This window comes from Mixophyes fleayi, chromosome 7 (assembly GCF_038048845.1).
Source record: "Mixophyes fleayi isolate aMixFle1 chromosome 7, aMixFle1.hap1, whole genome shotgun sequence".
Taxonomy (NCBI): domain Eukaryota; kingdom Metazoa; phylum Chordata; class Amphibia; order Anura; family Limnodynastidae; genus Mixophyes; species Mixophyes fleayi.
Genome location: NC_134408.1, coordinates 22050245 through 22076867, shown reverse-complemented (window position 1 = coordinate 22076867; position 26623 = coordinate 22050245). Strand labels below are relative to the sequence as shown.

The window sequence follows — 26623 nt, the reverse complement described above, 5'->3', positions numbered from 1 at the left end:
ACCAGCAGAAGAATATGGTACGTAGACCCTATGTAACTAATATTCGGCATCAACGTCTTACTTACGGAATTCCACCAAAAAGTGATTTATTTTTTTCGAGAAAAAGTATAAACACCAATTTTATTTTTGATATGTTCAGTGTAATTGGTCGAATCTGCGCAGGCATGTTAGATATTTCCAGGTGCATGAGTGAGGGTTAAATAGCTGCAAAAACACCTTTGTAGCCCTCTCTGAAGACCCATCCCCCCAGGATAATGGTAAGAAAAGTGTAATGTTTTAAATGGCACATAGAAAAAACAAACAATGTAAACGTATATGTAATAAAAATAAAACAAAGTTAAAATGCTGCCTGTCAAGCGCTTCCATATGGTAATCTGTTAATTAGCATTCTGGCAGCGACACAACAAAGTGACTTATATGCCACATTTAGAGGAATCCTCCAATTAGCTGGCCAGATGTGACCGCCTTAATCAAAAGCTGCTCATGGGGCTAGAAGCCACAAGATGGCGCCAGCACAAAACACGGGAGTGCTGAAGCAGTACATGGCTTTACGCCTGCATTGCAGTTCTAACTAGGAGTGTTTTTACCATTTGTAGCTTATGCACTATATTGTATTGTCCATGCATGCAGTGGGTGTAATTGCATGGGTTTGAATCAAGTCTCTCCCTGTGGTGCTGTAGTGGTAGTGGGATAATTTCAGCTATTTAAATGCTTGTAATACACAAGTGATGCTAATGTATGTATAAACTTCTGTAAATTATATCTGTACAAACAATGGGTTCAGATATAAGTGCTTATAATCTGTGGATTCTGATGTCATCACTTCAGGGTTCATTAGGAAAACGAAGAAAAAATGCTCTACAGATATTCGTGACCTGTATAAGAGAAATACTTGCCTACGTTCTATTGTTAACTTCAGCCTTGATGTGCACAAACCAAGCCCCAATTCATCCAAAACCCATTATAGTCCTTTCAATCATGACGACATCCTGACAAAGCCTCACCCAGGACCCAGCGCTACCATTGGGCAGCCTTATGCAGCTGCCTAGGGACAATCATATGCACCCAGATCTATGCCCCATGCAGCATGCTTAGAAGGGGTACCGACAGCCCTTCACTCTATTGAGTACATGTAGCAGTATCTAGTGCTTCAGAGGTACGAGGCATTGCTGCGGAGGACGTGACATGTCCCAATATAACGCTGCAATCTCCTGATTTGCACAGTGACAGTGTTGAAAGCTATGCAATATGTATGTTTGACACATATATTTGAGAATCTTGTAAGAAAACTATTCAGATTAATTAAACTTTATGTATTATTTATAGCTTTACTGGTCCTATACAAATATTACTGGGTCTAAAAGGAATCTCAAAGTAAAAAAACTAGTCCGGAGCAATTGAATCATAAGGCATAGGCTGTGCCTAGGTGTAATCAGCATTAGGTACAGTAGGTGTGTGCCTAGAGGTACTCAGCATTGGGTACAGTAGGTGTTTGCCTAGGGGTACTCAGCATTAGGTACAGTTGGTGTGTGCTTAGGGATAATCAGCATTAGGTACAGTATGTGTGCCTAGAGGTAATCAGCATTAGGTACAGTTGGTGTGTGCCTAGGGGTAATCAGCATTAGGTACAGTAGGTGTGTGCCTAGGGGTAATCAGCATTAGGTACAGTAGGTGTGTACCTAGGGGTAATCAGCATTAGGTACAGTTGGTGTGTGCCTAGAGGTAATCAGCATTAGGTACAGTAGGTGTGTGCCTAGAGGTAATCAGCATTAGGTACAGTAGGTGTGTGCCTAGGGGTAATCAGCATTAGGTACAGTTGGTGTGTGCCTAGGGATAATCAGCATTAGGTACAGTAGGTGTGTGCCTAGAGGTAATCAGCATTAGGTACAGTAGGTGTGTGCCTAGAGGTAATCAGCATTAGGTACAGTAGGTGTGTGCCTAGAGGTAATCAGCATTAGGTACAGTAGGTGTGTGCCTAGAGGTAATCTGCATTAGGTACAGTAGGTGTGTGCCTAGAGGTAATCAGCATTGGATACAGTTGGTGTGTGCCTAGGGATAATCAGCATTAGGTACAGTAGGTGTGTGCCTAGAGGTAATCAGCATTGGGTACAGTAGGTGTGTGCCTAGAGGTAATCAACATTAGGTACAGTAGGTGTGTGTCTAGAGGTAATCAGCATTAGGTACAGTTGGTGTGTGTCTAGAGGTAATGAGCATTAGGTATAGTAGGTGTGTGCCTAGAGGTAATCAGCATTGGATACAGTAGGTGTGTGCCTAGAGGTAATCAACATTAGGTACAGTAGGTGTGTGCCTAGAGGTAATCAGCATTAGGTACAGTAGGTGTGTGCCTAGAGGTGATCAGCATTGGGTACAGTAGGTGTGTGCCTAGAGGTAATCAGCATTAGGTACAGTTGGTGTGTGTCTAGAGGTAATGAGCATTAGGTACAGTAGGTGTGTGCCTAGAGGTAATCAGCATTGGGTACAGTAGGTGTGTGCCTAGAGGTAATCAGCATTAGGTACAGTAGGTGTGTGCCTAGAGGTAATCAGCATTAGGTACAGTTGGTGTGTGCCTAGAGGTAATCAGCAATGGGTACAGTTGGTGTGTGCTTAGGGGTAATCAGCATTGGATACAGTAGGTGTGTGCCTAGAGGTAATCAGCATTAGGTACAATAAGTGTGTGCCTAGGGGTTATCAGCATTAGGCACAGTAGGTGTGTGCCTAGGGGTACTCAGCATTGGGTACAGTAGGTGTGTGCCTAGAGGTAATCAGCATTAGGTACAGTAGGCCTGTGCCTAGAGGTAATCAACATTAGGTACAGTAGGTGTGTGCCTAGAGGTAATCAGCATAGGATACAGTAGGTGTGTGTCTAGAGGTAATCAGCATTAGGTACAGTAAGTGTGTGCCTAGAGGTAATCAGCATTAGGTACAGTAGGCCTGTGCCTAGAGGTAATTAGCATTAGGTACAGTAGGTGTGTGCCTAGAGGTAATCAGCATTGGATACAGTAGGTGTGTGCCTAGGAGTAATCAGCATTATGTACAGTAGGTGTGTGACTAGAGGTAATCAACATTAGGTACAGTAGGCCTGTGCCTAGGGGTAATCAGCATTAGGTACAGTAGGTGTGTGACTAGAGGTAATCAGCATTGGGTACAGTAGGTGTGTGCCTAGAGGTAATCAGCATTGGATACAGTAGGTGTGTGCCTAGAGGTAATCAACATTAGGTACAGTAGGTGTGTGTCTAGAGGTAATCAGCATTAGGTACAGTTGGTGTGTGTCTAGAGGTAATGAGCATTAGGTACAGTAGGTGTGTGCCTAGAGGTAATCAGCATTGGGTACAGTAGGTGTGTGCCTAGGGGTAATCAGCATTAGGTACAGTAAGTGTGTGCCTAGGGGTAATCAGCATTAGGTACAGTAGGTGTGTGCCTAGAGGTAATTAGCAATAGGTACAGTAGGTATGTGCCTAGGGGTAATCAGCATTAGGTACAGTAGGCCTGTGCCTAGAGGTAATCAGCATTAGGTACAGTAGGCCTGTGTCTAGAGGTAATCAGCATTAGGTACAGTAGGTGTGTGCCTAGGGGTAATCAGCATTGGGTGCAGTAGGTGTGTGCCTAGGGGTAATCAGCATTAGGTACAGTAGGTGTGTGCCTAGAGGTAATCAGCATTAGGTACAGTTGGTGTGTGCCTAGGGGTAATCAGCATTGGATACAGTAGGTGTGTGCCTAGGGGTAATCAGCATTGGGTGCAGTAGGTGTGTGCCTAGGGGTAATCAGCATTAGGTACAGTAGGTGTGTGCCTAGAGGTAATCAGCATTAGGTACAGTAGGTGTGTGCCTAGAGGTAATCCGCATTAGGTACAGTAGGCCTGTGCCTAGAGGTAATCAGCATTGGGTACAGTAGGTGTGTGTCTAGGGGTAATCAGCATTGGGTACAGTAGGTGTGTGCCTAGGGGTAATCAGCATTGGGTACAGTAGGTGTGTGGCCAGAGGTAATCAGCAATAGGTACAGTAGGTGTGTGCCTAGGTGTAATCAGCATTAGGTACAGTAGGTGTGTGGCCAGAGGTAATCAGCAATAGGTACAGTAGGTGTGTGCCTAGGTGTAATCAGCATTAGGTACAGTTGGTGTGTGCCTAGAGGTAATCAGCATTGGGTACAGTAGGTGTGTGTCTAGGGGTAATCAGCATTGGGTACAGTAGGTGTGTGTCTAGGGGTAATCAGCATTGGGTACAGTAGGTGTGTGCCTAGGGGTAATCAGCATTAGGTACAGTAGGTGTGTGGCCAGAGGTAATCAGCAATAGGTACAGTAGGTGTGTGCCTAGGTGTAATCAGCATTAGGTACAGTAGGTGTGTGGCCAGAGGTAATCAGCAATAGGTACAGTAGGTGTGTGCCTAGGGATAATCAGCATTAGGTACAGTTGGTGTGTGCCTAGGGATAATCAGCATTAGGTACAGTTGGTGTGTGTCTAGAGGTAATCAGCATTGGGTACAGTAGGTGTGTGTCTAGGGGTAATCAGCATTGGGTACAGTAGGTGTGTGTCTAGGGGTAATCAGCATTGGGTACAGTAGGTGTGTGTCTAGGGGTAATCAGCATTGGGTACAGTAGGTGTGTGTCTAATGCATTTGAGGTGAGACTGAATTGTTCAGGGTGGTGATGTTCCCTTCTGCTTTGTGATTGGACGGTACAGGATTTCTAGTGTAAAGAAGAAGGTGAGTATTGGAGGGGGTGAGGCCAGTGGCAGAACTGCTAACTCTGCAGAGGTTTGGCAGCTTTGGGCGCGGAGCTGAGGGAGCCTCGGCAATGTCAGGTGGCCCTGCGCCTCCGCTCTAGGACCCCGCTCTGCTCCTTTGAGGCCTATCAGGGCATCACTACACATACACCGGATTCGCACATGCCCAGAAGAGGCCGCACTGTTCTCATGAGAGGGGCATCACCAGCCCTTTAAATAAATTTTATTATGGGGCACTGGGGATTTGCTGTTCCTCCCCTGGGTGTGTCACTGACATAGCACGGTTATTTTGTAGCAATAGTAACCGGGTTCTTTTTATTGTTTTTTTTTAAATGTAATTCTGATTAACAATGCCAAATTCTTATTCCAGAGCCAGGAACCCCTCTCAGAACATCACACTTATTATTAGCGATAGAACCAGCCACTGTATTTATATTTATATGGTAAGAGGCGATAGTGTGGCTGTGTTGATTTACTTTCTTGCATACTTAATGATTTGCAGATCCAGGGCTTAACTTTCTCCAAAACCTTCAGGGTTTCCAAGCCGAAAGAATCTCATTTCCACCTTTCAGGAACTAATTATTTCAATCAAGCGTGCTCCATTGTCCCCAACCTCATTAGCACCTCTGTTTTTGGAGCTGCCTTACCATCTATTTATGTAAGTGTTGATAATTTGAGTTGCTTAAAAAAAAATAAAAAGAACGGATTTCAGTGCTGTTCAAGTGGTTACATGAAAAGGGCCGTGTACATGTCAGTACGTGCCGGTGGGCGAATGGAAAAATGATATCATACGGTGGAGTCTATGAAAGATGTCAGGGATGAAGCGGGCCGTGCAAAAAGCATTGTGGGTGGACGTGGTAACAATTTCATTTTTAGAAAAACTCACTGTATGTCTTATGCCACTCTTTTGGCACTGGGATATCTGGAGTGTTACCATTGCCTTGATTTGTGAAACGCACTGCTGCTCTTTTGATAACGCGTTTCGCTAGGTCAATCTGTGCAGGTGCTAACTATAGACTGCTTCGCTTATGGCAGTATGGAATAGATTTTGCCCTCAAGATATAGCAAGATCTTACAGTTGTTAAAACAATAAATAATCAGCTTTCCATGACTGTAAATCTCTGGGACGTCGATATTAATATCACCAGCATTTGGCAGTATTATATCAGAGCTTTACAATCTGAAGGTCGTCCTAGCACTCAATAACAATAAATTAATATTATCTACGGCTGTCACAAACTTACTGTAAACAGAACGGGGAAAAAACAGCAAACCAATAAGTATATACAAAAAGATTAGCAGACCAGAGATGATAAATTGACAAACTATTTATCAAACACTTCACCGTTCTTCAGCCTGGAGTAGGGCTTACATGTAAGTGCCTTCCAGCGATGTAGATATAAAGCTCTGAGCCCCGGTGGCAGATCCTAACAGGGGCACATTTTCCACCACTATTACTAATAATATGGGCAATTATATTATACATACCCAAATACTGGTATTTTAAACAGCACCATGGGGTAAATGTATCAAGCTGCAAGTTTCCGGCGGGTTTGAAAAGTGGAGATGTTGCCTATAGCAACCAGAGTCTAGCTTTATTTTGTAGAATGTACTAAATAAATGATAACTAGAATCTGATTGGTTGCTATGGGCAACATCTCCACTTTTCAAACCCCCCGGAATCTTGCAGCTTGATACATTTACCTCCATATGTCCATTACAGCCTTAAAATGTCCAGTACAACCCATAATAATGTCCAGCCCAAATACCAATTCCTATTTCACTCTTGCTGGTGCCGCCACTAAAACGTGCAAAGTAAACCGAAAAATGGAGAGTATATGAGTAGTTGTTTAATATACAAGGTGATGACAAACAACACAGACTCCCCATTATCAGTAACTCTTACCTGGCTACGGTAACACTTGTCGCAAGACAGTCACCACTTTTTTTTGCAGTCACGAGCTGTCCTAACAAGGGTTGTCTTACAAAATTTCCCATTGGGAAGGATAGTAAGTGTATGTGCCATGTATGTTTTCTGTGCATTACTTAGATATTTACCCAGAGCCATCTATAGCCTCTATAGTCTTCCCAGTACCAGAGACCTTGTTTTCTGTCAACTTTTACCATGGAGAATATATATATATATATATATATATATAGACATGCACACTTGATCCATGATGCTCATTAACTCTTCTATGTTTAAAATACAACACATCTCCACCTTTAGTTGCTACCTAATTCCAGTGTTTTCATGGTGTATGTGAGGAAAAGGGAAGGATCACGATGAGCAGACATTCTACAGAATGAGTAGACATTCTACAGAGCAAGCAGACATTCTATAGAACGAGTAGACATTCTACAGAGCGAGCAGACATTCTACAGGACGAGCAGATATTCACGGGATAAGCAGACATTCCACCTCACAAACAGACATTCTACAGAACGAGTAGACATTCTACAGAACAAGCAGACATTCTATAGAATGAGGAGACATTCTACAGAACAAACAGACATTCTACAGAACGAGTAGACATTCTACAGAACAAACAGACATTCTACAGAACGAGGAGACATTCTACAGAACAAGCAGACATTCTACAGAACGAGTAGACATTCTACAGAACAAGCAGACATTCTACAGAACGAGTAGACATTCTACAGAACAAGCAGACATTCTACAGAACGAGTAGACATTCTACAGAACAAGCAGACATTCCACAGGACGAACAGACATTCTACTGGACAAACCGACATTCTATTGGACGAACCGACATTCTACTGGACGAACAGATATTCTACAGGACGAGCAGACATTCTACAGGACAAGCAGACATTCTACAGGACGAGCAGACATTCTACAGGACGAGCAGACATTCTACAGGACAAGCAGACATTCTACAGGACGAACAGACATTCTACAGGACGAACAGACATTCTACTGGACGAACCGACATTCTACTGGACGAACCGACATTCTACTGGACGAACCGACATTCTACTGGACGAACAGACATTCTACAGAATGAGCAGATATTCACGGGATAAGCAGACATTCTACATAACGAGTAGACATTTTACAGAACAGGCAGACATTCTACAGGACGAGCAGACATTCTACAGAATGAGCAGATATTCACGGGATAAGCAGACATTCTACAGAACGAGCAGACAATCTACAGAACGAGTAGACATTCTACAGAACAAGCAGACATTCTACAGGACGAGCAGACATTCTACAGAATGAGCAGATATTCACGGGATAAGCAGACATTCTACAGAACGAGGAGACATTCTACAGAACGAGGAGACATTCTACAGAACGAGTAGACATTCTACAGAACAAGCAGACATTCTACAGGATGAGTAGACATTCTACAGAACGAGTAGACATTCTACAGAACAAGCAGACATTCTACAGGGCGAGCAGACAATCTATATATATATATATATATGATTTCTTGCCACTCAGGGAGTACACAGGATATATTGTTGCCTGAGAGGTGCACCCTCACACTTAATTATTCAAGAATACAAGAGAAACAGAGAGAGGTGTATAGAGATGTCTCTTGAGTGCCCCTCTATACACCTCTCTCTGTTTCTCTTGTATTCTACAGGATAACTAGACATTCAACATGACGAACAGACATTCTACAGGACGAGCAGACATTCTACAGGTCGAACAGACATTCTACAGAACGAGCAGACATTCTACAGGACGAGCAGAAATTCTACAGGACGAGTAGACATTCTACTGGATGAGCAGACATTCTACTGGACAACAGACATTCTACAGGACAAGCAGACAATCTACAAGGCGAACAGACATTCAACTGGATGAGCAGACATTCTACAGGATGAGCAGACACTCTACAGAACGAGCAGACATTCTACAGAACAAGCAGACATTTTACAGGACGAGCAGACATTCTACAGGACGAGCAGACATTCTACAGGACGAGCAGACATTCTACAGGACAAACAGACATTCTACAGGACAAACAGACATTCTACAGGACAAACAGACATTCTACAGGACGAGTAGACATTCTACAGGACGAGTAGACATTCTACAGGACGAGCAGACATTCTACAGAACAAGCAGACATTCTACATGACGAACAAACATTCTACAGGACTAGTAGACATTCTACAGATCGAACAGACATTCTACAGAACGAGCAGACATTCTACAGAACGAGTAGACATTCTACAAAACGAGCAGACATTCTACAGAATGAGCAGATATACTGACATAGTCAGGGGCAACCAAGCCATACAGCTATCAGAGACCTAGAGCGAGCTGGGAATTATACAATTATATACAGTATACATGTTTTCATTTAGTCAGTTAGGAGGCCTATGGTTCACCAGCTATTGCTATAATGTTGCATCAATGACATATGATATAAAGCCTGAGGTTTGGGGCACACTTGGCAGTATCCCCGGTTACATTAATGGAATGTTGGATCTTTGGTGCAGGAAGAAGCAGGTATTGTACAAGCGATAGTGCGGAACATAGGTATTACACAAACCACAATCTGACCACGGAACTCCAGAATGACTTCACGTGTCCTTACTAGCTACAGCAGGGATTATATTAGCCCATAAAATGAAAAAATCAAATCCTAGTCACAATAATGTGACCACTCACAAAATGTATACTCTCAGATCATAAAACTATAATGCGCAGTACCGGTACATTATTATATAATTGACTGTTTCTCTGTTATATAATGTACTAGAATGTATGTTCTAAGATTTCACTGCATTCATCTTGCAAGTGTGTATAAATTTATTTTAAAAAAAACAAGTGTACAGACAATATATACATGTCATCTATGTAACAGGAGAAAGGACCATCGACTTACCCATCTGTGTCTTGAAAATTTACATTCACCCGTTTTGCGGAACCCAGGAGCTCTGTGACAACGAAAGAGAAAGGAAATGATTGAGAACAGACGTAATGTTTCAAACGCGCTCTGATGCCGAACGCAATCACAGTCACAAAATACCTGGATTTTATTGACAATTTACTAAACACAGCACTGTCACACAGTCCTGATAAATGATAACAAGGCTAGATAAAGGTTCTACATCACAGCCAGAGCCACTTCTACAGCAGAAATACTGCTTTAAGCAATGTAAACAATGCCGCAGTACCTGTTGTGACCAGCATCTGGTGGTGGCGCTCTCTCATTTTTTCCTATAGATTGGATTCTGTGGCTGGTAAACTATTCTAGGGCAGGAATTTGGGCAAAATTATCCAATAGATGACAAGGCTGCAGCCTAGGGGGCAAGGCTTTTAGGGGGCGGGGGAGAAATTTTGACAGGGAGAGGTTTAAACTGAAATTAATTTTAAAATATAAGAGAATAGTTGTTCTCCAAAGCAAAAAACAAAATACATGGGAGAAAAATGTAGTAAGGTTTTAATTTCAGTACCATCCTTTCATGTCTCCATTCTGCACTAGTTCTGATTTTAATGAAATTGAAATGAGTGACAAAGATTTCCATGACCCTTTTAAAAAGCCATGTGTCGCTGAGTTTCAAAAACAAGGGAAAATAAACATTGGTGATGGGGGTATTGGGGTGAAGGAAGAGAGATTTTATATTAAGGACAAGTTCATTATTTTACCTACCGCACATTAGCCTGGCGTGGAAAGCAAGGGGGCGCTACAAACACTTAACTTAGGACGACCTGAGTCCATCAGGCTCTAGCAGGAATCCTACATCGCATACAATAACTAAGTATATTCTATGCTATAAGGTGAATTTAGTACTTTGGAAGCATTTCTTTGACTAAATACAAAGGTGGAGTCCCTCACCCCAAGAAAACCTTACAATAACCAAACACAACGCTGGAAACTATAATGCCGATTATCTTCATGCCGTACTACTTCATGAACTCATCTATATTATTATTACCATTTATTTATATAGCGCCAGTAATTCTGCAGCGCTGTACAGAGAACTCATTCACATCAGTCCCTGCCCCATTGGAGCTTACAGTCTACATTCCCCCTTCCCCCCCCACACACAGACACACACACACAGAGATAGACACACAGACAGACACACAGACTAGGGTCAATTTGATAGCAGACAATTAACCTACTAGTATGTTTTTGGAGTGTGGGAGGAAACCGGAGCACCCGGAGGAAACCCTTGAAAACACAGGGAGAACATACAAACTCCTCACAGATAAGGCCATGTTCGAGAATCGAACTTATGTCCCCAGTGCTATAATAACCGGAATTATAGGTTCCAGCGCTGTTATTTGTGTTTGGTTATTGCAAGTTTTTTGAACAGTGCACAGGCTCTTCTACAGATACGGGAAACTTCATTGCCTTTTTCAATTTGTTTTCTTCATTCATTTTTTAGTTCCATCCGCCAGCACCAAGTATTTTTGCTTGGCTTTACCAAGAAAACCTTAGTTTTCCAGTTAAAAAGCAATCTCGAAAACACAGCTACATTTGTAAATGCCCCTCCCCTCCCCCCAAAAATGCGATAAGCCATCGCATCCAATCAGATGCCTGCTTTTTATTTGCTGGTTAAAACTGAATCCAAGGTACAGAGCCAGACCAGAGCTGTGACCGATTTGATGGCAACGAAAGTAGACGACTCTGCTTATCAATGTATGGCTGTACAACACATCATTCAGATCAAGTAATGTGTATAGTAGAAATTGCAGGAGAGCTTGCACAAGCCAATAAGACTAAGTTATCTGAAGGTTGAAGGCCCATTTAAAGAAAAATACAACCCACTATGGGGGTACGGCAAAATATTCTGTTTAATTCCCTGCATCTCCGGCTGACGTAGGGGCCCAGTCAAACTGAATAGTTATGGCTCAGTGATTAAATGCGTTTGAATGACAAAATGGAAGTTGAGACAAATGCCTATTGAAAACTTAGGTCTAATGCAACACAGACAGGAAGGAATACGACTCGTCCAGCCTGTGTCTGAAACACAAAGGGCTATAAACCAGCGCATAGTCGACAGCAATAAAACACAGGCAGGTTCAATCCACTGAGTACTTCCATTTCATAGAACCCATCCCGATTATTAGAGCCTGGACAGTCTAACGCGACAGGTAAATCATCCTTTTATCTAATATTCAATCCCGCCACCGAATAGCTCTTAGCAGAGATATTGCAGCTCAGAGTGACAATATGTGACGCACGAGCCTCTTTCAGTGTGTGTGCTCTGATTATAAAGCCCGGGCTGCTGATGGATTACCTTCACGCGGGAGGGAAACTTTGTTCTTTACGCGTTTCACTCAAGACAGTTCATAATAGTAACAAAAACATATGCTGCTATGAGAAAATTCATTCAATCAGCTGCCTGCTGTCCTTTATTTCCTGCAGTTAAAGATTGACGTCTGGAGTTATTTTGTACCTAAAAAAAACAGTTAAGTAGATTTGTCGCCTGCACATTCATTAGAATTTAGACTGTAAGCTTCAATGGGGCAGGGACTGAGGCGAATGACAAATACTCTCTGTACAGCGCTGCGGAATTGGTGGCGCTATATAAATAAATGGTGATGACGATGATTATGATGGTACAGCCCGCCATTTAACTAGGACGTGGAAACAGCGCCTCAAGAATACTGGCCAGGAAGTGCCTCAGTCACGTGACTGCTTGTTAGTGAAGTCGTACTTGCCCGATCCTCAGTACACAAAATGGCTGCGTCCACTGTGTATGAGACAGGTGTTTTTTTGTTTTTGTTTTTTAAAGGCATCTTCCCCCTGGGAGAACCCCTCACGAACAACACCCCACATCCAATCACCCTGCCCCCCCCCCCCCCCTATCCTTGTCCATTTAGCACTGGTATGGGCGTACCTCTACTCGGACCGCTGCTATTTAAACAAACAAAATTTAGGGCTAGATTTACTAAACGGAGGGTTTGAAAAAGTGGAGATGTTGCCTACAGCAACCAATCAGATTCTGTCATTTATTGAGCACATTCTATAAAATGACAGCTAGAATCTGATTGGTTGCTATAGGCAACATCTCCACTTTTTCAAACCCACAGTTTAGTAAATCTAGTCCTTAGTACCTAAGAGATTTCTCAAACATAGAAGGAATTTCCCATCAGACGTAATCTTCCTCAAGTGACAGGGAATATGCAGCGCCATTCCTATAAGGCAAAGCCTACGCTGCAGCTGTCCTATCAGAAGCTGCATACAGTACGGATGCCTATTAAGTTTGAAAAATCTCCCAGACAGACCGCAAGTTGAGGTGTTATTTGCATGTGGACAGAAAAGCTCCATAAACTGCACAGAACCATTTCTCTTGTTCTACATTGTATTCACTTCTCAGCATCTCTTCTTATTCTGCTCGCTCTACACTGTAAAATAAATCTGAGCGTTGCCTCCCCACCGGGGGGAAGCTATGACTCATCCCCGTTCCTATTCTTCTCATAGTATCTGCGACATTAGCTGGGCTCTGATAGGTGGAGAGATCAAAGCAATCAGCCCAAGTACCATGGACAAGAGCAACATGTATTATAGTAAATCAGTTCCATGTGGGTGTAAGCAACACTCATGTTATGGAAAAGATCTTACACTTTATACTGTAACAGCAATACTGCCGGCAAGTGTCTGTAATTAACGTTGTTTATGTTTTATGTTCAACATCACAAATTAAAAGAAGTCACGCTTCTTTCATAACACACGTGTACCATGTATATATCATACTTGCCAACTCTCCCGGAATACCCGGGAGACTCCCAAATTCCGGGTAGGTCTCCCGGACTCCAGGGAGAGCTGGCAATTCTCCCGATTTGAAGCCTCCATGATGCGATTCTCCAGGAATCGCATAATTTTAGCCCGCCTCTCGTGTTAAAATGATGCTTTTGTGTCATTACGTCACAGGGGGTGGAAGCCAACCTTTAAAGGTTGGAAACTATGGTATATATCACATGTACTATCATGTACCGCGTCCATGTTCCCCAAAAATCCATGTGGGGAAAAAAAATAACCAATTTAAGATTCAGAAATTACTATACCATTTAACGCATGAATGTCTTGCTTTGATTTTATTTCCTATAATTGTCAGATATCTTTGGCAGTTGCTCTTGTGATATTGTAACTGTGAGAACCTTCAATGGTTGGTTCACAAGTGTTGTACAGTCACTAACATCATAGTCAGTTCTAATGACTCGCCAATTGCATTGACAATTTTGCCATGATAAGGAAAACAATATATCTGGGGTGATATCTGGTAATTATCTGTCCTCCCACTGGCTTTTCACACAAGTCAGCTTCCCTTCTATTTTACTTGCAATTAACAAGGCAAATTAGTACATCAGTGGCTCTGTCAGCTTCCTAACACATGGGATCCTCAACCCCAGATACAGAGAAAGGCTAAATGGAGACAGTTGTCTTGCAAATACCACTGACAGTGCAGGGAACAGCTGCCTGTCGTATTGACTCCTTCATGGCCAGCAACGTAGAGAAGAGTCCTTAAAAGGATTTCTTCACTCTAAAACCTTTGCTATGTAGTGCCAATCATTTATAGCAAGACCTCCTCTTAAAAAATCCACTTATAATAGCTGCCGGTGCTCTCTAGACACGTAGAAAGTTGGTTCGCTCAAGATTCGGCTTTGGAGAATTGCAGTAGAGAAACATTCAAATCTGCATATGGAGAGGCGTGTAGAGAATGTACCACCTGATTGGTTACGACTCATCCAATCAGGAGTCCTTTTCACTACAATGAAAGTTATTTTAACCTCTAGCCAAAGCCCTAAAGCATTTTCCTCAGGCTTCAAAACAGCAAGCACCGGTGTTAATTATATGACAAAGTTGGGAGACCAAGAAGTTCTAACTGCGGAACGGTGTGACTGTCTACCTAGAGATGGGTGAGATTTAGAGTGGGCATCGATATAAGATGTTTTAACTACCTGGGGGTAAATGTATCAAGCTGAGAGTTTTCCGGCGATTTTGAAAAACCAATCAGATTTGAGGTATCATTTATTTAGTACATTCTACAAAATGATAGCTAGAATCTGATTGGTTGCTATAGGCAACATCTCCACTTTTTAAACTCGCCGGATAACTCTCAGCTTGATACATTTACCCCCTGGTGTGGTCAACAAAGTCGTACTGCACCAGTATTTTTATAATCAGCAGGGTCCACCGTTGCTATGGCTGCACCAATATTGAAAATCACGTTGCCCATCAAAGTTTCTTACACCTCAGTGATGTCACTTGTGAATTTATAGCCATCATCAATATTATATTGGTTCAGCCGACAGACACCTCCTTCCAGGGTTGCAAACTGACCATGTGACAGTCCCAGGTTTTGTAGACTGGTTCGGAGAAACTCTTGTCCCTAGGAAAGTCCCCATTTTTCCAATGAGGAAAAAAAAAACGTCCCAATCAGCATACCGATTCATGTGTACACACTAAACACATTTTACACGATTTACCATCAGATCTGTGCTCTTCATCTGTCATAACTATTGGCTGAAAAGATCATGACTCTATAGAGATCTGCCTACACTGCTGGTCTGCCAATTCTGCAGTGTGCATACACACTGCAGAATTGGAACGACATCGTTCCATCGCTGAACGAGATTCTCAGTCCAGTTTAGAAATCAAATGAAACGATACGATGAGCTTTGGAACAATAATCGTTCATTGTTGGAGCGTACACACTAATACAATATTGGGTCGAATGGTTGTATATCGGGTGATTGGTCCAATAATCAGCTGAAAACACTGTAGTGTGTACCCAGCCTAAGAAACACCTATCTGTAATAACATATCAGAAGGCATTATAAACAAGTATTACAAACTATAACAAAACGTTCAGGGGGCCAAGGGCAGTCTGTTGCCCATCAATAACGTAGACTCTACCTTGTGTGCTTAGATACATCGACTCAGTAACAATATGTCCCTGGAAATTACTTGCAAATGTTTTGATTCTAACATAAATAACCTTATCCCGCTTACCTTACGAATAGTGTGCACTTGGCAACTTTAATTTGAAGCTTCTACAGTTTAATACTTCCCGCAGGTCTATGTAAACCTTTCTAATAATTTCAGAAATCTCTTTTGGCTATTGAGTAAGTTTGACGCTTCAGTAAACAATACATTTGTGATTTCAACTGTGGCGTTAATGCTTCCGTGCCTGTACACATAAGCGCATCACTCTATAATTTGTCCTCAATGTTCACAGAACATTCTAAACTCATTCTTGAACTTCTCATAGTGTACTTAATGAGCGCTCCCATAGAACGCCATTCCATCATGCTGAATGTTAACGCTTGCAAACACTACGGGCAACGCTGCCATTTACACAAAGCAAAGAAATCACTTGTCAGCGAGTATATGGGTACAGGTTCATACGCTTAATTTGTTTTTAAGCTTAATAGGTTTAGAAAGTACGTAGATGTTTTAGAAAGAACCTGTGTGTGCTAGCCTGAGGGACATGGGGGTATATTTACTAAACTGCAGGTTTAAAAAAGTGGAGCTGTTGCCTATAGCCATAGGCAAACTGAGGGGGGTTTCCTAGTGCCTGGAAACCCCCTCCATGCCTGGGGCACTGTATAAGAGAGGCTAGACCCTGCCCCCGCCTCACACGGCTCTGCTTGAAAAGGGAGAGCTGCGTGCACCTAACAGTAGTACATGCAGCATTGCCCATGTATATTACAGGGATAGGAAGAGTTGGAGAGCAGCCAAGCACTGTCTAATATTATAGTCACGCCCCCATGCATGCTGGTCAGGCCCACTGGCGGCGTGGTGTGGAAACTCCCCTCTACAAATCCCGCGTTTGCCCCTGATAGCAACCAGATTCTAGCTGTCATTTTGTAGAATGTGCTAAACAAATGATAACTGCAATCTGATTGGTTGCTATGGTCTATATTTCCACATTTTTACACCCGCAGTTTAGTAAATATATCCCAGAGGTGTTTTTAGGAGTCACGTTTAGGAGTTAGCAATCTATTTCTATACGCCTGTCACACAATTCTCTGTGAAAGTCTGTAGGATTACTGAAACCATGAATACCACAATATCTCAGCATTAAGCATATCAGACACATGCAGCGCGAACTGAAGGTCTCCTTACCCAAATCTGGCAGTACAGGGGAGTAGTTATTATTTAACAACAAAACCTGTAAAAAGGATGTAATCCTGCCAATAGCTATAAAATATTATATTTGTCTATTTTAAAGTAACATTTCACTCTTTCTGAGCACCCCAATGCTCCCATCCACCTGGGCCTGTCTGATTGGTCAGAAGCAGCAGGTCATGTGATTAGTGGGTGAGGGACTATGCAAGGACTGTGCTGGGAGAATGTTTTTGGGGCAGCATGGTGGCTCACCGGTTAGCACTTCTGCCTCACAGCACTGGGGTCCTGAGTTCAATTCCCGCCTTATCTGTGTGGAGTTTGTATGTTCTCCCCATGCTTACGTAGGTTTGCTCCAATTTCCTCCCACACTCCAAAAACATACTAGTAGGCTAATTGGCTGCTATTAAATTGACCGTAGTCTTTCTCAGTGTGTGTATATTAGGGAATTTAGACTGTAATCTCCAATGGGGCAGGGACTGATGTGAGTGAGTTCTCTGTACAGCGCTGGGGAATTAGTGGAGCTATAAAAAATAGCTGAGGGTGACGATGAATATATATAATATTTATTACTGTCATTTAGTTATTCATTTGTAATTTATTCATGTATTCCTCAAAACAGAATAATACAGTGCCATGGCCATTAATCCCTAATAGATTATGCAATTACGTTATGTAATATGTAGTGTTGGGGGGTGATGAGTTATTACACATCTTGATGGTTGTTGCTATGGCCACCAGAGTAAAGCATTAGATGTATGGTAACTGAAGGACGACATAAGGCACTCGAGAGGTCAACTCTTCTCTGTTGGCGAATACAGGGAGGTAAGAATGGAAAAAAGCAAAACAAGCCTCCAGAATCATTACTAATGCTTAACCCAAGGCCACTCCTCCATAGCTGCTACCTTCGTTTTCTTCATTATCTTTTATTGGAATAGCTAATAAGATTGGTATCATTTAAAACTGTATTGAACTCCACTTCACTAATTAAAGTAGGATGCTGCAGTTGATAAACAACAGCCAGAAGCATAGGCTAGTATCGCACAGTTAAAAGGTGACGTTGGCAGGTATCTATAATGCAGGGGCTTTAATGTACATTACACGGTTACACGGATCTTACATGAATATTACACATACTTGCCGACTCTCCTGGAATTTCCGTGAGGCTTTAGAATTTTGGAGTCCTACCGAATTTTCGGATTCCGAGAAAAGGCTCTCTCCCCGCACCAGGATGGAGGCGGGGCTTAATTACATTATCCACCTTGTTAAGCCCCACCCCCCTGTGCACCGCTGTGAATCGTAACCACGCCCCCTCCCACACATGTCAGCTGAAAGTTGGCAAGTATGATATTAAGGGGTATATTTACTAAACCGCTGGTTTGAAAAAGTGGAGATGTTGCCTATATCAACCAATCAGATTCTAGCTGTCATTTTGTACAATGTACTAAATAAATGATAAATAGAATCTGATTGGTTGCTATAGGCAACATCTCTACTTTTTCAAACCCGCAGCTTTGTAAATATACCCCTAAGAGTCACTTTATCTGAGAGCACCATGCATGTATACCAAGGTGTGAATTGATTTTAATGGAACTGTCCCAATGTTTGGACCCCAAACTCAATGCGACCTATCAGAAAGTGGGCATTGTTTGGAAAATTGAGGTGGGATCAGAGTGTGATTTATTTATTTTGTTGCAAGGTATAGCACAGTGGTCATGGAACAGGGGTAAATTACCCCAAATGGGGTAAAAATTTAATTCCTGGGGGTAATGCTGCTGATTCACATGCTGTCAGTTGGATTGTAGACCCCTTTAAATGTGATGTATACAATTGCTGTTGTACCAGAAGGGCCTCAGGGGTTGGCAGAGGCATTTCTTGAGCTTCGATGAAATAATGAAGCACTTGTTGCATTTGAAAACAAAACAGATCTGTCATATTTTTGGATGTCAACAGCTGCAAAGGCATCAAAATTGCACATGAGGAGGCAGTCACAAAGTTGCTGCCTTTTGCAACAACCTACCTTTACGAACAAGGATTTTCCACTCTAACGAACATAAATACAAAGCAAAGAAATCGATTGGACGTTGAAGACTGTATCCAAATTGCTCTGACATCAAAATGCCCCAATATTGATGCTCTCGTATCAAAAATGAAGCAACATCATTTCTCCAAAACCTGAAGTTTTGAAGTTGAAGCTTTCAAAGAAATTTTGACTGGATTCAATAAAATTTTGAATTACAATAATTAATATCATATGATTTCCTTCCTTTCAAATCAAGGGGGTAATGTTGGCGTATCTAAATATATTTTGGGGTAAAAGGTAAAAAAGTTCCCTGACCCCTGGTATAACATGATATCACAAGCTACCTCAAGGTTCAGTGTAAAACAGCCTTTATATGGTACATGAGCTGTAGCATGCTTATACTCTATGCTGGTGAATACATTATCCCCTTTACCTCATATGTGCGTCAGACGCCAGCATCACACCATCAGTGCTGGAGACTGGCATATAACGGAGAAGAATTGATGGGAATGTCTATTAGGAGGAAGAGCATGATACATGTCACACACACAAGGGCCCCATGCAGGTGGCAGACGTGACGGAGGTACGTCTGTATGCAGAACACGAGCCACCTCCAATCTCTTCAAAGGAGCTGAGCATCTGAGCAGCAGAATTACAGGATCCCCACAGGGCTGAAGCAGCTCTCACACTGTGCTCAGTCATAGCACATTCTTACTATGCTCTGGACCACAGTTTAACCTCCCCACCGTCACTTCACAGGCCAAATGTGCACACGCTTGGTTCACAGGGGCAGTCATGGTAATTACATGCTGCATTCATCCTTATCCTCTCTGTTCTATGTAACAACCTCCATATATATATATATATATATATACACCGATCAGCCACAACAGGGGAGGCACCTGTCCATTTCAAAAGGAATAAGTAGCTATATTTTGTGTTCTCGTTTTCATATAATCTGCTCTTCATGAAAAAACAACCATAACACTGTAGAATTCTGAGATTATAACATTTTATTCATTCTTTATTAACTATAACATATTATCACTGATGTTTATGTACACTACTAAACTTAGTAAACACTCATATAATACCCCTATGCATACTTGCCAACTTGTTGTAGTTGGATTTCGGGAGCTGATGGGGAGAGGTGGGCGTGCGGGGTTCGGGGACCCGAAAATCGCGTCCTTTTGGACCTGCCCCCTGTGACGTAATGACGCAAACGCGTAATTTTACAGCGGAGAATCATGTCATTTTGGACCTAATTCTGCCCACTTCACTAGGAAATGGGCAGATGTGGGAGATTGCCATACACTCCACATATATATAAGAATGCAAGCCGGTCTCCCACGTCCCTTCCTGGCCCAACGGAGACCAATTAGATCACCTTACAAACTAGTCACCAATCAATCAAACCTCTCCTCCAATTATATCAAAGAACACACTGATAGCCTGGTTACCTAGCAACTACTATTGCAGATCAATGAAAACAGCAACTCTACTATCACAGGAGACAGGAGCCACAAGGATGTCCCAGGTCGTTATATCAAAAGCAGATGTTATATATTAGATGTTATATCTCATATTTGATATTAAATTGTCTCTTGTTTGAGTCTCGAACTGGGACATCCTTGTGGCACCTGTTTACCTTTGTATAAACATTATAAATATATATTAGGGTACCATATATGACAATTATAGTTTGGACAATATCCATATACTCCTTGATATGAACAAGGGCCCTAAGATGTAATAATATGATGACACAAACTTGTTGAACCAAATTAAGTCATACAATAACAATGATCTAATTAATGAATGAAATTGACTTTTACTTGAGAAAAACATTGTAATTAAATGAAACCATTCAAGTGTCACTATATGAGATCTAAGTATTGGGGTATATAATATTTGTGATCAGTCCCACCCTAGGGTCTACTTATTTATTTTAATCACTTATTTCTACCTACTTTATCACTATATTTTGATATAAATTCACCTACACTCTTCTGGTCAATAATTATATTTTAAAACTACCTAATAAAGTTTTGGTTTTAACTATTATAGTGATTGTTAAAGACTGGACCGCTTCAATATTGAACTCCTGCCTTTTATTCTTTTTTATATAATTATATGTTGAATGAAACAGCCCCTCACAATACAGTAATACTAAAACTTTAAGGTCGTAACCCATACTTGCCAACTTTTCCTCGTTGGCTTCAGGGAGGTCCCAGGGTAGGTGGGCGTGTGGGGGCGGGGCTTGAAGAATCGCATCATTTTGGCCTGCCCCCTAAATGATTGTCGCAATTTTGGCCAATTACAGTAGGGGGACGGGGCTAAGATGGCACAATATTTGCGTCATTAAGACCCGCCCCTGCCACTTATCTATCGCGGGGGCAAGAACCGGGAGGTTGCCCTGCTCTCCCGGGAGGTCTCACGGACATTCCGGGAGAGTAGACAACTATGCGTTAAAGAAAAGCAGCTAATGAATATCTAGAGACTGAAGTGTCTTTTACATTTCTGTCTCCATTACTGAAGTCATGTTGTCTTACCTGTCAGTCTTTGATTAAATCTTGGTCTCCATGAAAATGGCCACCTCCATCGGCATCAATACATGGACATAGGACACAATTTCTGAACGGTGTCATCATGCCACAGATGGCGAAGCCAACCCTGTCTTGTACTGGCTCAGCATCAGGGAGAATACCAGATTCTTCAGGGAGTGAGGGAGATCTCCCCTATTTCAGGGAGTCTCCCTGACATTCAGTGAGAGTTGAAAAGTATGTCGTAACCTGGTGCGGAGCCAATCTCTCTTTCCCTTTTTGTCAAATAAAACATTAAACCTCGGCAAACCTTGTACGGCAAACTACGAACTCTGAACACTGTAGTGTTCACCCCTTAAATTAATGTATTTATTTATTTTAAAAAACAAACAAAAACTTTATCATTATTTAAAAATATCATTTAAATATTGTTTAAAAATAAAACTATTTAAAAAATACTAATTTTAACGTGAACGGAGAATCATGAATGCGTATGGCGAACCTCAAACTCAAGCGTCTGTTGAAAAGTGTACTGCAAACATGTTCAGGGCGTTCAAACCATGTGACAACTGATTTAATTTTGAACCAGGTTGCAATGTTAAATCATGAGAGCTTCACCTCTCAACTAACCACTTCTAAATCCCATAGATTGTAAGCTTGCGAGCAGGGCCCTCTTACCTTTCTCTATGTCTGTATTACCCACTATTGTTTTACTACTGGGTTTTTTCCCAAGTGTAAAGCGCTACGGAATATGCTGGTGCTATATAAATAAATGTTGATGATGATGGCTACCTAACATGTGGCCCTATCATCCCACCTTCTGAGAAATTTGGAATGCTTCAGAAAACCGAGTCTGCATTATGGTCAAGCTCGGCACAAGCAATAGGCAAATCCTGCATTCCAGTGGGTATATTTACTAAACTGCGGGTTTGGAAAAGTGGAGATGTTGCCTATAGCAACCAGATTCTAGCTGTCATTTATTTAGTACATTCTACAAGATGACAGCTAGAATCTGATTGGTTGCTATAGGCAACATCTCCACTTTTCAAACACGCCGGAAAACTCTCAACTTGATATATTGACCCCCAGGTCTTTATTAACAGTTATTTTACACTATACTGTACATTTTTCTGTGTAACATCCACAATTTCTATGCTTTAAATATGAAGCAACAATACTCACTAAAAAACTATTCACACGGCTTAATCGCACACTTTTTTGATTAGTGTTTGTTTCAACACAAGCAATTTAATCTGAAAATAGAACTGTCTGCATTCCCCAAGCCACTTAATTGCAACTATTTTATTTCTGTAATCTCTTTAAATAGATACACACAGAAAAATGTTGTTAAAAATGGGTTTGCTGTCTAAGTGAGTGGTAGTTAACTTCTTGCTATTAGAATTAATTACAAATAAAGCTACACCCTCTAGTCTCCTAACGCAGCCGAGGTCACGAAAATGCCAATTTGCAATGCATTATTGGAAAGAGATGGAACATAACTGCATTTGTTCAGAAAGTATAGAAGCCGTTTTTCTATTGACCGGAACATGCTTATTCATTCCTGGAACGCAGTCAGGTTATGCTACCGCAAGGCTCTGAGACAGACAGGAATGCATTAAAAATTCACATTATTTTATGTGGTGGTCTGAACTCGCTCCTATTTATCTGTACAAATCATCATCATCATCATCATCATTTATTTATATAGCGCCACTAATTCCGCAGCGCTGTACAGAGAACTCATTCACATCAGTCCCTGCCCCATTGGAGCTTACAGTCTAAATTCCCTACTATAGACACTCACACAGAGAGACAGACAGACAGACAGAGAGGGAGAGACTAGGGTCAATTTGATTGCAGCCAATTAACCTACCAGTATGTTTTTGGAGTGTGGGAGGAAACCGGAGCACCCGGAGGAAACCCACGCAAACACAGGGAGAACATACAAACTCCACACAGATAAGGCCATGGTCGGGAATTGAACTCATGACCCCAGTGCTATGAGGCAGATGTGCTAACCACTACGCCACCGTGCTGCCCATCCTTTTCGTAACTGCAGCTGGCTTAAATAAACAAATGCACAGAAGGTAAAGAACTGGCACCATGGCTCCAGAGCATAGGTTTCCTAGTGCCTGGAAACCCCCCCCCCCCCCCCCCTCCAAGCCTAGGGCACTGTATAATTGAGGTGGCTGGGCCTTGCTCCCACTTCACACGGCTCTGCTTGAAAAGGGAGAGCTGCATGCACCTAACAGTAGTGCACGCAGCATTGCCCATGTATATTATAGGGATAGGAAGAGTTGGAGAGCAGCCAGGCACTGTCTAATATTATAGCCACGCCCCCATGCATGCTGGCCACGCCCACTGAACTGGTGGCATGGTGTGGAAACCCCCCTCTACAAATCCTGCGTTTGCCCCTGCAGAGGTAGGGGCATACATTAAAACGGGACAATAAACTGAGTCCTGCAAATTGTTGGCAGAGCGCCGTTCCTGGCTCCTTCTTCCACTTTTATTCACATTTAAATACGCAGACAGAAACAGTTATATTAGTTCTAGCAAACTCATGTCTAAGCCTTGGCTGCTGCTCAGCGGGAGGATAAGTGAGATATTCACCCTCACACCTCTCTCTCACCGCCGCACTCTAGTTAAGACCCGTGATGTAGCACGGGGATAATTTGTATATTCTTAGAGGTTCGCATATGTTCAGCGGGATAAGGATTAATTTTTGAGAATTAAATTAGCTGAGGGATTTGCTGTGACTAATACAGTTATCTTCACATGTATCTGAGCAAATGCAGTACATATATCAAGTGTTAATGTTCTACCACCGTGCGTAATTACATGCAGGTATGTGGAGGAAGAAGGTCATTTACTTAATGCCGTAGGTATTGCAGAGAGTGACCTTTGTAGTGTTTCCCCCATTGTCATTGGCAGAATCCTAACGGAATGTGTTGTGCTGTGCGGGGGAAGTGGTTGGCCGGATCTTGGGTGTGGATGGCGTTTAGTTGTCTCAAATTTTCCTTTACGTTTTGGAAGGCATAGGAGTGTGACACAACCTATTGATGCTCTCCCTCCTCGTACACATTTGTTCTCACACAAATCAGGAATCCTTTTTTTTACTGCTTGATCTGAGATGGCTTTATATAAAAAAAAGTTGATATGCTGGGTGCACGGGCAGCCCCTCGTTTCGGGAGGATACAAGAGAAATACAATTAAACGGCCTATTTACAGGTATATATCAGCTTTATGTCCTGAGCACATGTCACCTACTCACAAATAATTCTGGGTGGGCCATAGATAATATGATTCAGACAATCGTATCTATCTATCTCATACTTGCCAACTCTCCCGGAATGTCCGGGAGACTCCCGCATTTTGCAAGAGTCTCCCGGACTCCCGGGGGAGTGTGGCAATCTCCCGAATTCTGCTCACTTCACTAGGAAGTGCCCCACTTCCTAGTGAAGTGGGCAGAATTAGGTCCCAAACGCCGCGATTCCCGGTGAATCACGGCGTTTGGCCCCGCCCCCGTCAAAATGCGGCATGCCATCACAAGGGGGCGGAGCCAAAATGACGTGATTTTTGGTGCCACGCCCACCTCCACTGGCAGGCTCCCGGAAGAGAGCTGAAGAAAGTCGGTAAGTATGATCAATCTATCTATCTCATATCTATCTATCTATCTATCTATCTATCTCATATCTATATTATCTATCTATCTATCTCATATCTATCTATCTATCTCATATCTATATTATCTATCTATCTATCTCATATCTATCTATCTCATATCTATATTCTCTATCTATCTATCTATATATTTATCTATATATCTATCTATATATCTATCTCATATCTATCTATCTCATATCTATCTATCTCATATCTATCTATCTCATATCTATCTCATATCTATCTATCTCATATCTATCTGTCTATCTCATATCTATCTATCTCATATCTATCTCATATCTATCTATCTATCGATATTATCTATTTATCTAAATCATATCTATCTATCTAAATAATCTATCTAAATAATCTATCTAAATAATCTATCTCATAGTTGCCCACTTTGTGACTCCTCCGGGATATCCTAGAGGACAGGTCATGTGATAGGGGTAGGAGGGGGTGTGGTGACGTATTTGCATCATCATAGCTCCGCTCCCACTATAAAATTCACGGCATTGAATAGCGGGGTTGGGGATTAATGACGCAATTAAGCCCCGCCTCCGATATTCAATGCCGTGAATTTCCGAATATTTTTAGGTACCTGCTTGTCCGGGAGGACTCCCTGAAATTCGGGAGCCTCCCAGCAATTTCTGTAGGGTAGGCAAGTATGGTCTACCTTAATCTACCCACATATAGCCACAAAATTTGGGCCTTATGTCTCAAACCTGATGTAAATCATAGTTTCCTACTTTCCTGGAATATCCAGGATACTCTGGAATTTCTAGGAATTCCTCCGGACACCCGGAGGAGTGGGTGGGGGCGGGGCTTAATGACGCGACACACAGCGAATGGTGTCACCCTGGCCCCGTCTCCCGCTGTATGGACCTAGCCAAAATATCAAAGAAAGCCTGCAATAGATGAAATGCATCACTGCTCTGTCTGGATACTGGTGTGTACAGGATTATAGGAAGAATGGGTTCAGCAGAATATAGCAGGGGGTTGCTACGGGCTCTGGGGTGCAGGAAGAGCAGAGCTGTCTAGACAATACATTAGGATGGCGGGCGTCAAAAAAATAAATAAAAATGAAATAATAATAGTAAAAGGAATAGGGAGAAGTAAGTTGTGTGCGAGTTCCTTTCATCTTTGTGACACAAGAGCAGCTCCTGTGGCTGCAGCATCTTATCTGATGTTGCTATGGAGGGGCACTGTCTATAGCGCTTACCTTGAGAAGAGACAGTTGCTAGGATACCAGCATCTCTCGTTCCTCCACAATCTAACACAAAGGCTCAGAGATCTGAAGCCAGCAGGGCTTCCGTGCAACTTTCACTCTACATCTTACTTCCAGAGCGCATACCGACGCATGCGCCTGGGATTCTGGGAAGATGGATGAAAGACTCGGATCTCGTACCTGCTCCAATCTCAGGAGACTCCATTCTCACACACACTACGGGTGATTTTGTCAGAAGCCACATTATCTACCAGTTTGGCTTTAGAGTTTGGGAGGAAACCCACACAAACACGGGAGGACATACGAACTCCAGAGACATAGGACTCTGGTCGGAATCGAACCCATGACCCAAGTGAGGCAGCTATGCTAACCACTGT

The 26623-nt window shown here is 42.3% G+C and overlaps 1 protein-coding gene across 4 annotated transcripts in view; it reads right to left on the bottom strand.

The window, feature by feature from the left end:
* The window catches only part of CASKIN1 (CASK interacting protein 1), a 160091-nt gene that overhangs the window by 58581 nt on the left and 74887 nt on the right, over nucleotides 1-26623 (bottom strand). For all 4 annotated transcript variants that reach the window (XM_075179309.1, XM_075179311.1, XM_075179312.1 and 1 more), the window contains exon 2: nucleotides 9590-9641. In XM_075179309.1, the coding sequence (XP_075035410.1) occupies nucleotides 9590-9641 (52 nt within the window). The remainder of the gene's footprint in view (nucleotides 1-9589; nucleotides 9642-26623) is intronic.